Below are 13,903 nucleotides of genomic sequence, written 5' to 3'. Positions count from 1 at the left end.
AGGAATCCAGGCCTCCAGCCCCTCCTCCCTCAACCCAAGGGTCCAGGTCTCCAGCCCCCTCCTCCCTCAGACCCAGGAGCTCCCCAGCCCCTCCTCCCTCAGACCCAGGTATCTGACCCCTCTCTTTCACCTCCTCTGGGTCCAGTGAGTACTTCTTTGGCTCTCCCTTGGACATTTGTAACTCCTTCCTGGAGATGCAGATGTGGCTATTTCCACGACAAAAGGCGTGGCAGGGCCGGCAGGTCCCGCCTCCGACAGCTGAACCCACAAACAGCGGGAGGCACTGCTCACAGTGGCTGCCCTGAGAACCCAGGACAGGGTAGTTAGAGAGGCTGGAGAGTCATCAGGGGTAGGAGGGCGTGGGGGGCACAGGGGCAGGTTCTGAGAGCCCACGGGAGGGCAGCAGAGGCTCGGGTACCTGGTTTGGACAATCCCAGCGGGATTTAGCCCCCGCCTTCCCTTGCACACCTGCAGCCCAAAGTGCTGAGTTCAAAAGCCCTTCCCTCCATTATCTCAAATCCTCCTCCACGTGCCTGTCCTCCTGGCGCAGCACCCACTCCGTCCACTATTCCAGGGCAGACCCTCTGGGATCCAAACCCAGGCAGCGTCCCCCAAGTCTCCACACATCTCCCTGGGACAGGGCTCTGGCTTATCTGTCCCTGGCTTATCAGGGCTCAGGATGAGATGCAAGCCGCCTGAGCGTGGGATGAAGGCAAGTGAGGGCCTGGGTCCCAGGGTCGGGGGTCTGAGGCTCCGGGCGGCCCACCTTGGTGTGGTTGCGGCAGAGCAAGCAGTGGTCACGCGCCCCGACACCAGCGCATTCACTGTGGCGGTTGCAGCGGCATTCCGTGGAGCAGTTGCGGCCCACAAAGCCAAAGTGGCAGCGGCAGTGGTCGGGCTCCACACATGAGCCGTTCACGCAGCCCTGGGCGCACACAGGGCGGCACAGCCCTGTCATGCTGCAGGGGCAAAGTGGGGGTCAGGGCAGGTGGCCACCCTCCTCGTGGCTTCATGGCCTAGCACCCAACCAACTACTCCACCCTCTTCTCAACTGGTTGCTCATCCCTGCTCTGTCCCGTTGCTATCTTCTCTTCAGGATCTAGCCCACCACCCCCTCCAGGTGTAGCCCACAACCCTCTCTCCTCTTTTGAGGGTACCCTATTTTCTTTTTTATTTTTTTGTAGAGATGGGGTCTCCCTGTGGACTGGTCTCGAACTCCTGGCCTTAAGTGATCCACCTGCCTCGGCCTCCCAAAGTGCTGGGATTACAGGCATCAGCCACTGTGCCTGGCCATTGGGGTACCCTATGAAACTCACTCTTCCCTGCTCAGCCTCACCACTCTTGACCTTCAGGAATCAATCCCACTGCCTTCATGCCTCGAGCTTTCTTTTCTTCTGTCCTGCTTGGCTCTAGGCCTCATCCATTACTGCTCCCCACAGACTCTCCCACCCTAGCCTGTCTGGCCCCAGCGCCGCCTGCGGCCTCACTTGTCCATGGTGTAGCCGGTCTTGCAGCTGCACTCATAGCCGTGGGGCTGGTCGTGGCAATTCTGCGTCTCGTTGCAGTCGTGGTGCCCGTTTGCACACTCGTCCTCAGGGGGGCAGGACAGGAAGGCCCAGGAGGCCCCCGGACGCCCACATGTCAGCCCTAGCACCAGGGATATAGCATTTTACCTGGACCTCTGTACCACCTGCCCCAGTTGCCTAGGCCCTCCCTCCTGCCTCCTCTGAGCCCCACCTCTGGGTCTGGCCCAGTATCCCTATGTTCACTGTATCAGACCCCAACCAAGGGCCAGCCCCTCTCCCCCCGTGCCCAAAGCCCTCTCACCATCACGGGGGCCGCTGAGTCCACCCTCCATGCAGCGGCCACCCCCATCCTGGCCCCCCCAGGCACACCAGCCGCAATGGGGGCGCCGCAGGCACAAGGCGCACTGGGTTGCCTGAGCACAGCCCAGGGAGCAGCTCTCAGGTCCCCGGAGCAGCCGCCCACAGCCTCCGGCCATACATCGCAGGGGCAGGTAGGAAGGGCTCAGACACTGTATGGGGGGGAGGGGATGGGGATGCAGGGAAGAGAGAGATGGGGAAATAAGCTTAAACAAACACATTCTGGGTATCTTCCCAGACCACACCCTCTTTGAGGTCTCACCCCTCCCTGGCCACAGGTAGAGCAAAGTGGACACTAGCTGGGGTCATCACGTTTTCCCTCTCAAGCGTTTGTAACTACACACCAAGGCGGGAAGTCAGGCTGGGGAGGATCTTGAAACTGGAAGGTTGCCTGGCCGCAGTGGCTCACACCTGTAATCCCAATACTTTGGGAGGCTACAGTGGGAGGATCACTTGAGCCCAAGAGTTCCAGACCAGCCTGGGCAGCACAGTGAGACACCATCTCTACAAAATATAAAAAATTAGCTGGGTGTGGTGGCACACATCTGTAGACCCAGCTACCTGGGGGGCTGAGGTAGGATTTTTTGAGCCCGGGAGTTTGAGGCTGCAATGAGTCATGACTGCACCACTGCACTCCAGCCTGGACAACAGAGTAAGACTCTCTCTCAAAAAAAGAAAATAAACTGGAAGATCGCGTAGACTTGGGTTGAAGGGATTGTTTAGATAAGCAAATGATGATCAAATAAAGAGGACGCAGACAGGCAGGAAACGAGCAGGCTGCAGAAAGAGACAGAGATGAGAACCACGTGCCCTAAAGACAGATAGAAAGGCAGCTTTCCAGTCTGTCTCCAGTTCCTTGTGAGGCCCTGCTGTACTTTCTATCCTGGGTTCCAACAGGTACTACTGCATTGGTGGAGGGAATTCCCCTCCTCACTAAGGGCGCTTCTGTTTCTTCCAGGTAAAGGAACAATGGCAATGATCCCAGAAGGAGACAGAAAAGAGTATCAGGAGTGGGGTTGCAAACCACAGTTTCTTAGAAAAATGTAATCCCAGCACTTTGGGAGGCCGAGGCGGGCGGATCACGAGGTCAGGAGACCAACACCATCCTGGCTAACATGGTGAAACCCTGTCTCTACTAAAAATAGAAAAAATTAGCCAGGCGTGGTGGCGGGCGCCTGTAGTCCCAGCTACGCAGGAGGCTGAGGCAGGAGAATGGCGTGAACCCGGGAGGCGGAGCTTGCAGTGAGCGGAGATCGCGCCACTGCACTCCAGCCTGGATGACAGAGCGAGACTCTGTCTCAAAAAGAAAGAAAGAAAGAAAGAAAAGACAAGAAAAAGAACAAATGTGGCTGCTGAGGCAAAAAGGCTTCTCTCACCCCACACTGAGAACCTGAAGAGTCCTTGGTTAGGGGCTGGGTAGCAACTCACAAGCCATATTTGTATGTCAGGACCCCAAAAATGTGCACAATGAGATTCAGGCTCTTGGGAACTTACCTCAGTGTATAAGGCACTTTATTTATTGCTTGGGCCATAAGTGAAGAATAAGAGGAAAGAGGTTAATTTGGGCCAGCTGCCTGAAAGCACTTAGGAAAAGGCAAAGCAACCATGGAATCCTGAAATAGAAAACCCTGACTGCTGTGGCTGGAGCTCTGAGCCCACTGAGGGGCCTGCAAATCACTGAGACTTGCTGAACTGCCAGAGGCAAATTCTCTGCTGGGCTGGGCTTCCAGATCTAAATTTAGGGCACTTGTTGGCAGATGGTGGGACAATCTGGGAGGGGTAGAGAACCCTGAATCCTCAGTCCTGGACAGCACTTTCTGCTGTGATCTCCCTAGTGACCAAATGCAAAGATGCCCAACACCATACACTGCATTTCCTGAGTTCATGGAAAAGGTGTATGAACATAAGTTCTGAGAGCAGGACTCTAGCTCATCTGCTGACATTCCCCCCTGCCTAGCAAAGCACCCAGCAGAAAGAAGGTGCTCAATGATAAATTCGCTGAAGAGAGGGAGGGAGGATGAGAGGAAGGAGGCAGACCAGAGAAGGAGTGTCTCTGCTGCCTGCCCCAGACTCACAGGCCAAAGCCATTAAAAAGAACAATGCTGGGCCAGGCGTGGTGGCTCATGCCTGTAATCCCAGCACTTTGGGAGGCCGAGGCAGGTGGATCACAAAGTCAGGAGTTCGAGACCAGCCTGGCCAATATGGTGACACCCAGTCTCTACTAAAAATACAAAAATTAGCCAGGTGTGGTGGCATGCATCTATAGTCCCAGATGCTTGGGAGGCTGAAGCAGGATAATCACTTGAACCTGGGAGGTGGAGACTGCAGTGAGCCGAGATCATGCCACTGCACTACAGCCTGGGCGACAGAGCGAGACTCTGTTTCAAAAAAAGAAAAAAAGAACAATGCCGGATGGTTAGAATCAGGAAGCCCTTGAGCCAAATCATAACAGGTATCACCTGCACGCCTATTATGTTTGATTTGTGCAGTGGAATCTAAGCCAACACTTCTTTCTTTTTCTTTAGACGGAGTCTCACTCTGTCACCCAGGCTGGAGTACAGTGGTGCGATCTCAGTTCACTGCAACCTCTGCCACCCAGGTTCAAGCGACTCTCCTGCCTCAGCCTCCCGAGTAGCTGGGATTACAGGCACCTGCCACCATGCCTGGTTAATTTTTGTATTTTTAGTAGAGACAGGGTTTCACCATATTGGTCAAGCTGGTCTTGAACTCCTGACCTCACGATCCACCCACCTCAGCCTCCCAAAGTGCTGGGATTACAGGTGTGAGCCACTGCACCTGGCCTAATTTTTTTTTTTTTTTTTTTTTTTTTTTTTTTTTTTTAGAGATGGGGTCTCGCTCTGTCACCCAGGCTGGAGTGCAGTGCTGTAATAATGGCTCACTGCAGTCTCAACCTCCCAGGCACAAGTGATCCTCCCACCTCAGCCTCCCAAGTAGCTGGGACTACAGACACACACCACTATGCCTGGCTAATTTTTTTTTTTTTTTTTTTGTAGAGATGAGGGTCTTGCTATGTTGCCCAGGCAGGTCTCGAACTCCTGGCCTCAAGTAATCAATCTGTCTCAGCTTCTTGAAGTGTTGGGATTACAGGCCTGAGCCACCCCACCCAGCTAAGCCATCACTTTAAAGCTAGGAGGTTTCATAGAAAGTCTGGTAAAAGTCCCCTCTCACATTCACATACACCATCAACACTGCTCGTCTGGCCCCTGGGGACAGGCTGTGCTCTCCAATTCACTGGCCCCACCTCTTCCCCTTGCCACCCTCCTGGCCACTCCCCCATCTCCTTAGCCGCCCCAGCTCTTCAGGCGTGTGAGAACTTGGCAGGCACCGAGAGGCTGGGGGAACAGCGCATGCCCGCAGGACTGTGGGTATGCCTTCTGCTCCCTGGAGCTCCCACAAAGATAAATGATGGAAATTTCAATAATATCTGGGGAGAACCCATACTACCATTAGGACCCCAGGCTTGGAGACGAGAAGCCTCTGCTTACCACAGACCAAAATCACAGGGGCTTCTGCCCTTCTGGCCACATTGACAGCCCCCATGGGGAACTCCCGCAGCCACCGTCTTGGTGTGTCCCATACAGTGGAGACTGGGAATCCTCCCAGTGGCAGGACTTGGGTCAGCCAGATTGGCCCTCTCACCACTGCTCATTACAGTAACAATGATCATGATCATTAGCCATTTTTTAGTGCTTCCTGAATGGCAGGCATTGCTCTATGCTCTAAGTAAATTCTCCCCCATTTAACTGGTACAACCTCCCTAGGGGACAGGATCTAGTGAAATGATTCCCATTTTAGCAAACTCTCCCTGAGGTCTTGGAGAGGGGAAGTCACTCAACCAAAGTCAAACAGCCAGGAAGTGGCCAAGTTGGAGTCAAACCCAGATCCCACTGACTTCACAGCCTGAGCTTTTGATCGCAAGGCAAACTACCTCCGGGTGAGAGCTAATGTACCACTCCCAGGCAGGGCTCCTGGCACTGGATGCCAAGGTCTGTGGGATTCTTGGTCCTCCACACCCTGCCCTCCTGGTCTCGAATTTCCACGAAGTGCTGTTGGTTTCTTTAGTCCACCTCTCAAAATGGCAAGTGTCCCACATCCCTGCACTGTTGTCTACTAGTGTCTGGGTGGTGGCTGGACTGATCACTTAGTTCATGGGTTGTCGGATGGTGAGCAGTTTTGCCTCAATTGGGTCTTGCATAATCGAGGTATGAATGAGGAGTGGGCTCTGGCTGAGTGACATTGCTTCCACATGTGACAGTGGGAGGTGAATGTGTCTTATCTCCCACGGTGGGGGGCAGTGGGGTGGGGTGCGAATGCCTTTGTCTGCCACCACGACAGTTTAATCATGTCAGGTGGAAGCGTCTTTGGAATGGAGTTTCTGGAAACAAGAGAGCATGTGCCAGGCACTCCAAGGGGTGGACTGTCACGGGTACACACATGCCTGCCTAGGCCACACCCACCTTCAGGAATCATCTCTCCACCCCACAGCCTAGAAGAGGCCTAGATCTGACGTGCCACGTTTGAACCACGTGCTCCTAGCCCTCCCTGGCCACATCCCACTACACCAAGGCTGGACATGTAGCTCGTGCACTAAGTCAGAGTTTCTCCTCGAGAATGTGAGCTAACCAACAAACACAGAGATGAACGTGGTCTCTGGAATTAGAAGGCATCTAGACTGGGGGTCAAGGCTGCCATCTGAGGCCATGTGTGTTGACTATCAGGCCGACAGAAACCCGACAATGGAGAAGTGCGGAGAACAGCTGAGATTACGGGTCATATGGCCTGAGAGCGACAGAGCAGAAACACTTCCTGCTCTCAGAGTCCATCAAATACCCACACTTCCTTATAACAAAACCAGCTCGAGGGAGTGTCTGTTTCTTACAACCAAAAGTTCCATAAGTAGAGAGAGAAAGAGAGAGAGGAGGGAAGCAGAAAAGGTTTGGGAGGTTGAAGGAAGAAGCATTAAGAGTCGTGGATGTGAACCTATGAATTATATCGACAAAATTAAAAACAAAAAATTAAATTAAAAAATTTTTTAAGTCATGGAAAGGATGAGGAGACCATGATACCATGGACAAGAGTTGGAGAGGCAGAGGCCAGGGGTTGGGAAAGTGGCACACACAGAAGCATGGCTGGAGGACACAACAGGGACCCTCATGAGGCAACGAGGGAGGAAAGAGATAGTGGCACGAGAAGGAAGCACGACTGCGGCTAGAACCAGGGAGATGGAAGGAGGAGGGTGGAGGAGATGGTGGAAGAAAGGTCCCTGCCAGCGCAGAGAGGAGGGAGACCTGCCCGGGCCCTTGCCTGGCACGGTCCTGGCCAGGTGCAGTACCTGCTGCAGGCTGCTGCTCCAAACACAGTGCTGCCAGCCCCCATCTGCTCCCTTAGAGTCCAGGCAGGAGGTACAGTTGGGTAGGAGGTGACAAGGGGTGGGGCAGGGCAGTGGGGGTGATGATTCCACCGGCATGGGGGACACATTCAGCAGAGAGTGGCTGAAGCACGTCCAGTCATAGGTGGGCTGCACGGAGAGGATGCGGCGGGTCTCCCCTGGGGGTGGGGCACGGGGATTAGAACCTCAGACCCAGGAGATCGCAAGCCCAGCCCCTCCTCCCTCAGACCCAGGAGCTCAGGCCCAGCCCCTCCTCCCTTAACCCAGGAATCCAGCCCAGCCCCTCCTCCCTCAGACCCAAGAGATCAGGTGCCCAGCCCCTCCTCCCTCAGACCCAGGAATCAAGGCCCAGTCCCTCCTCCCTCAGACCCAGGAGTCCAGGCCCCCAGCCTCTCCTCCCTCAGACCCAGGAGTCCAGGCCCCAGTCCCTCCTCCCTCAGACCCAGGAGATCAGGGGCCCAGCCCCTTCTCCCTCAGACCCAGGAGTCCAGGCCCCCATCCCCTCCTCCCTCAGACCCAGGAGTCCAGGCCCCCAGCCCCTCCTCCCTCAAACCCAGGAGACCAGGCCCCCAGCCCCTCCTCCCTCAGACCCAGGAGTCCAGGCCCCAAGACTCCCCTCTCAGGAACTCGGCCCACTGCTCACCTGTCCTCTTGAACTGCCGCGTCCACATGCACTTGCCCTCCCGCGTGCACTGCTCGCAGTCAGCAGCCCCGCACGCAGCCTCGGAGCAGTTCCCTGCCCAGAAGACCTCTCGCTGGTTGATCCGACAGTCATTCTCAGAGGTGCAGGACCCATTGCGTCCAATGCAAGCACCTTCGGGGCAGTTGGTACACCACTTACAGCGGGGGGTGGATGCCTGGTGAGGGAAGACAGGCTAGATGGGACCCTCAGCACCCCTCCTGAGCCAGCTGAGAACTCGGTGGTTCCTGAGACCCTGGGGTGGGTGGGACAGCTGACCAGAGTGGAGACCAGGACCTCCCTGCCCTACACCTGCTGCTTCTCATCCCCGCCTTCGCCACCACTCACCTCTCCATCTCCAGGTTGCAGGGTCCGAGGATGGCGGGCCAGGCACTCACTGCAGGTCCGGAGACGTCGACATTCCTCCGGGGAGCGAGGCATTGGGGAGCAGGGGGAGCCCCCGCAGCCCAGCCTAAAGGACATGAGGCCTGGCTCACTCACACCCATCCAGACCCCCTCCTTCTGCCTCCCAGACACTGTCCTGCAGGCCCCCAACCCTGCATCCCAAGCGGGACATAGCACAGGCCTCCTGAGCCTGGCTGTCCCCACCACCATTTGGTAATAGATGGTCCCACATCCACCTGTCACCCAGGCTGGAGACGCTGGACCACACCCCAGGTCCTCCTGCCCATGCAGCCACCGAAGCCTTCTGCCTCCTGGATTTCTCTCTGACCGTCCCCTCCTCCCCACCCCTGCAGCCCCTTGCCCAACCTGGTCCCCACCTGCAGGCTCTCGTCACTCTACCCCTCACAACAGCGCCAGGGATCTCACTGCCCAGGCCCGTCCCTGCCCTGTCCTGCTCAGGCCTTCCATGGCTCCCTGTCCTGCACAGGGGGGGTCCACAATCCCTTACCCCAAATCCCAAGAGGTACACACGTTTCAGGCTGTTCTGGATTTTAGAAAAGCAGTGGGTGTACCCACTGTTACACAATACCTCCAGTGGGGTCTGGGGTAAGGAGCACTCCAAAATCAAACCATTAACATTCCTGTAGTAACTGACAACACACCCTTCGGGCAAATAAGGCCAACTAATAGCCTCATATCAGTGAGGGTGACTGGGCAGCGAAGTGAGTCTGTGCTAAGCCTAGGAAAACACTTTCAGTGTCCAGGATGTCTGCATTCCCGGAACCGCAGCTGAAGGATCTGTGGAGCTGGACAGAGCCAGTGCCTCTGCCAGGCATGGGAAGCCCTTTCTGAGCTGACCCCCTCCAGCTTCCGGTCTCAGCCTCACTTCTGAATCACTGATGGTCTCAACTCTACCGTTCTTTTAAGGCCCAGTTCAGACCCAGCTCCTCCAGCAAGCATTCCTGCATGAGACCCCAGTCCCAGGCAGGGATCCCCACTCAGAGCTCCCCCGGCCACCCTGCCTGCGGTGATTCACCCCTTTCCTGAACCAGATGGTATACTCCTGAGGCCTCCATCCTGGTGTGGCCTAGCACAGGACCCCCATTAGAGGGCTCCACTCCCCACTGCCTGTCATGGTCGCCATGGTTACCTGTGGGCCTGATCCCCGGACAAGCAGGCCCCATGGCACCAGGTGCAGGCCCCAGACTGGTTACAAGCTTCAGGTGAGGACAGCAGGCGGCAGGGGTCAGGGGGCAGGGTCAGTGCCAGCAGGCGGCCCAGGGCCACTCCCCCAAAACCCCCAGAGATATACAGGCGGCTCCCGACTGCTGCCACAGCATGGGCCACAGACTCCTCCATTGGGGGCCCCACAGAGGCCGGGCCTGAGGAAAGATGGCGTATTCAGACAGATAGAGAGCAGGAGACTCCAGGAAGAGACCCACACCATGATGCCAGTCAGAGAAGGATGCAGGGAAAGAGGAGAAACACAGGGTCAAAGGACAGCAGAAACAAGGCCAAGGGCGGTGGCTCACACCTGTGATCCCAACACTTTGGGAGGCTGAGGCAGGAAGACTGCTTGAGCCCAGGAGTTCAAGACCAGCCTGGGCAACGTAGAAAGACCCCGTCTCTACAAACAATAAAAAATTAGCTGGGCATGGTGGTGCGCACCTGTGGCCCCAGCTACTTGGGAAGCTAAATTAGGAGGATCACTTGAGCCCAGGAGGTTGAGGCTGCAGTGAGCTGAGATTGCACCACTGCACTCCAGCCTGGGCAACAGAACAAGACCATGTCTCCAAAAAAAAAAAAAAAAACAGCAGAAGCAGAGAGGAAACACATGAGGATAGACAGCAAGCAAAAAAAAGAGAGGGAGAGAGACACAAGCAGAGAACAAAGGAACACAAAGAGGGAAATAAGAAGAGAGACAAATGTTTTGGAACCAGATAGATGTGGCGGCTGGACAACTCTCTGAAGGCACTAAATGCCAATGCATTTTTTTTTTTTTTTTTTGAGAAAGAGTCTTGCTCTGTCACCCAGGCTGCAGCCAATGCATTTTTAAGATGGTTAATTTTATGTTATGTGACTTTCACCTCAATTTTTTTAAATCCTCAAAAAATAACTGAGAGACACAGACATGAAGTAGTCTCTGTCTACTGAATCTGAAAAGACAGATTAAGAGAAAAAGGGAATTAAATCCCAGCACTTTGGGAGGCTGAGGCAGGTGGACTGCTTGGGCCCAGGAGTTCAAGACCAGCATGGGCAACATAGCAAAACCCTGTCTCTACCAAAAAAGAAAAAAAAAATTATCCAGGCGTCGTGGCATGCCTGTAGTCCCAGCTTCTTGGGAGGCTGAGGAGGGAGGATTGCTTGCTTGAGCCTTGGAGGCAGAGGCTACAGTGAGCCAAGATAGCATCACTGCACTCCAGCCTAGGCAACACAGTGAGACTCTGTTGCTAATAAAAATAGAAAAAGAGACAAAGGGTCAGAGAGAGAAGCAAAAAGAAAAGGAGACAGACCCAGAAACACACTCACAACAGTCACTTACAACATTGAAATAAAAAGGCAAGTGACAGGCATGCTTCTACCTATGAACAGCAAAGGCTGGTAGGAAACACCCCCATGTCTAATAGTGGTTGTCTCTAGAGAGGGGGATTATGGGTGTTTTTTTTTCTTTCCTATTTTACAAATTATATACAGTGAACATTGTTACTTTTACAGAGTAAAAAATAAACTTCTCTAAGAAAAAAAAAGGAAGGAGGGCATGTCCTGGTGTTCAGATAATCCAGAAGAGCGGGAGCTCTGCCAGTGGGTCTGCAGGGGCCCAGTGACTCCTAAGGAGTGGGAGTCCCAGGATGGGGATGGGGCTCCTCCTGGATGTCCCTCAGCCTCCTGGGAGCCACAGTGGGGACTTACGGGTGAGGTCGGGCAAAAGCCAGGCATTGCAGTTGACCTGGTAGAGCAGAACGTCGCTGCTGAACTCGTCAGGGTCCGAGCGCCCCCCAAGAACCACCATGGTGTCCCCTAACAGGGCTGAGGCGTGGAAAAGCCGGGGGCGGGGCTGTTGGGGAGATGGGGGGTGGGGGGACAGGACAGCCTGTCAGAGCTGTCCTCTGCTCCCTCTTAGCCCTCCAGCCACCCCTGTACTTCCCTACCTGTCCCCCCCTACCAGCCCACCCAATCCTAACCCTCTTCAAATCTCACCTCCTTCAGGTGAGGTGAGATTTCCTCCAGGAAACCTCCTGTACCAGCAAGAGCAGCCCACAGAGCCATCTCCTTCCTGACTTCCCGGAACCCCCATGACCCAGGCTGCTCCCCAGGAACTTGGCCCAGACCCCGAGATGAGCCACGCACATTCCTCATACGATCTCGCTAGTGACAGTGGGGGCGTCCTGGGGTTGAGGCTCCTCGAGTCTCTTGCTTCTAGCCCCCTGCCTCCAAGACGGGCTTGGAAACGTGTGGACTGAAACCGCCAGCCTCTCTAACCAGTGCAGACAGGGCTCCCTGCCCTCCCACACACATTCTCCTTGGCCTTGAAGGCAGAAAGAGCGGGGAGCCTCAGTCCTGGTTTATACGAGTGGAAAAACCCAGGACGGGGAAGGGGCCTGCCAGGGCCACACCAAGACTCAGGGCAGAGCTGGGCAGAACTCATGCCTCTGACCTCCTGGCCTCGGGTTCTCTCCTCCAAATCAGGGATGGAAGCAGGGGAGATGTGGGGGTGTCGCTTAGTTAGGGAACATAGAAAGGAGGGGAAGCAGGAATCTGGGATGGAGCCAGTCCCTGGGGCACTGGGAAAGAGGACCCCTCCCTCCTGCCCCATACATCCTTGGGTCTGAGCCTCTTTTCCTGACCTTTGCCCCCTGAGTAGGGGCCAGCAGACTCCAGGTGCGGTCAGGACAGTGCAGGGAGTAGAGCTCGGGGGATGGGGCCGCCAGCTCCACATGGAATCGGAACCCCCCAAACACGTAGAGGGAGTCGGTGGCCTCGTGGTAGACAGCAGAGTGACCATAGAGACCTGGTGAGGGGCAGGGTGACAGGCTGGGGGAGGGGCTGACAACAGCACTGACCCCGCCGACCTCCCGGTCCCCTGTTTGGTGACCACTCCCTTCCCCGGCCCTGAGACTGGAGGCCTGGGAGCCCCTCTCCACCCGTCCCTCTCAGTTGGGTTCGAATGGACAATCATTAGAGACTCTGGAAAAGAGAAGGGAGTCCTCAACTGGCAGTAAGTTCTGCCAGGCTCTCGGGAGGGAGACAGGGCGTCCAGAATGTCTAGGGGACAGTGATCAAAGAAAGGAGGTGTGATCGAGGAAGAACCCCTGAGGAGCAGGGAGCTCAGACCCTGGGGGCAGGGGACGGTGGCCACATGTGGCCGGGAGTGGGCAGTTAGTTGTGGAGTCTGGGAAGGACAGTCAGAAAATCTGAACATTCAAGAGGGTGCCCTGAGAATCTGCATGGGGACGGGAAAGAGAGGGAGACAGGTGGCCACAGAGCACAGCAGTGGATGGAGAGCCCACAGGAAGCCCGGATGCCCGGGAGATCCACGGGGGCTGTCCCCTCCCGGTCCCCAGCCCCACCTGTGGGGGGTGTCCCACTCTGGGCTCCTGACACCCAGGTGCCGGTTGCCAGCTGGTACTCCAGCAGCTGCTGGTTGAAGCCATTTTCCGGGGAGTAACCGCCCACCAGGAGCAGAGACAGGCCTTGGCGGGCAGTAAGGGTGTGACCAGCAACGGCTGGCAGCTCCACGGTCTGGGGGGCCTGAGGGATGGAGGGGCAAGGTCACCGATGGGGCTAGAGGTCAGGGGTCACCTTGTGGGTAGAAGCGAGCCTCAGCCCCCCACAGTCCTCCCTGAAGTACTAAGGAGGGAATGACCCCCGCCCGGGGCCAGTCGGACCAGCCTGGGTCCTGGCAGAGGCACAGTGGGCCCCTTGGCATTTCCACCTGCTCAAGCCTGGTGTGGCTTTGGGAAGCCCTTGCTCCCCTGGCCTCTCTCTGCTGCTGAGTGAAGCTGTGTCCCAGCCCAGGACTGGCTCAGGACAACAGTGTGACCCAGGATGGCCGAGGAAATTCAAGTTTGGGGCTTCTGTTTCCTCTGGGGATGGAGCTGGCAGGAGCTACCACAGCTGTCTCTGTCAGGGCCCAGTGTGAGGGCTGGGGAGTGGGCTGGGGAGAGATGCTCACCTTCTCCTGCCGCCATTGCAGGGTGGTGAGGTTGAGGACCCAGAAATCACGGGTGACGCCTCCAGCGGTAAGTCCCCCCAGCAGATACATGGCACCACGGCCAGCGGGCACATATGCGGCTGCATGGAAGGAGCGGGGCGATGGGCCTGGGCCCCCGTCCTCGGCTCCCGCCAGCATCTGTGTCCACCGCCGCTCACTCACTGAGTACCTGGGGCCAGGGTGCAAAAAAGCAGCCTCATTACAGTCATCCCAGCATCCTTCAAGGTGACCCTGCCTGACAGATGTCCCCGCATCCCCTGGGGTGACCTTCCTATGACAGTCCTCTCACCATTCCCTGGGGTAGCACCACCCAA

At 56.2% G+C, this 13,903-nt stretch overlaps 1 protein-coding gene across 3 annotated transcripts in view; it reads right to left on the bottom strand.

Moving 5' to 3' along the window:
* Positions 1-13,903, bottom strand: part of MEGF8 (multiple EGF like domains 8) — a 53,275-nt gene that overhangs the window by 8,248 nt on the left and 31,124 nt on the right. For 2 of the 3 annotated variants that reach the window (XM_063801730.1, XM_009435694.5), the window contains exons 28-39: positions 13,551-13,758; positions 12,946-13,126; positions 12,223-12,386; positions 11,288-11,432; positions 9,528-9,759; positions 8,321-8,444; positions 7,937-8,150; positions 7,237-7,451; positions 1,828-2,035; positions 1,488-1,647; positions 767-959; positions 131-301 (exon numbers count right to left, since the gene is read on the bottom strand). In XM_063801730.1, coding sequence (XP_063657800.1) covers positions 131-301; positions 767-959; positions 1,488-1,647; positions 1,828-2,035; positions 7,237-7,451; positions 7,937-8,150; positions 8,321-8,444; positions 9,528-9,759; positions 11,288-11,432; positions 12,223-12,386; positions 12,946-13,126; positions 13,551-13,758 — 2,215 coding nt within the window. Of the gene's footprint in view, positions 1-130; positions 302-766; positions 960-1,487; positions 1,648-1,827; positions 2,036-7,236; positions 7,452-7,936; positions 8,151-8,320; positions 8,445-9,527; positions 9,760-11,287; positions 11,433-11,575; positions 11,744-12,222; positions 12,387-12,945; positions 13,127-13,550; positions 13,759-13,903 lie in introns of all 3 variants that reach the window. The other variant, XM_003953509.6, reaches the window with a different exon arrangement.

The sequence above is a fragment of the Pan troglodytes genome, chromosome 20 (genome assembly GCF_028858775.2).
Source record: "Pan troglodytes isolate AG18354 chromosome 20, NHGRI_mPanTro3-v2.0_pri, whole genome shotgun sequence".
In the NCBI taxonomy this organism is placed as follows: Eukaryota; Metazoa; Chordata; class Mammalia; order Primates; family Hominidae; genus Pan; species Pan troglodytes.
The sequence above is the reverse complement of the archived record's forward strand: the minus strand, read 5'-3'. Positions and strand labels throughout refer to the sequence as shown.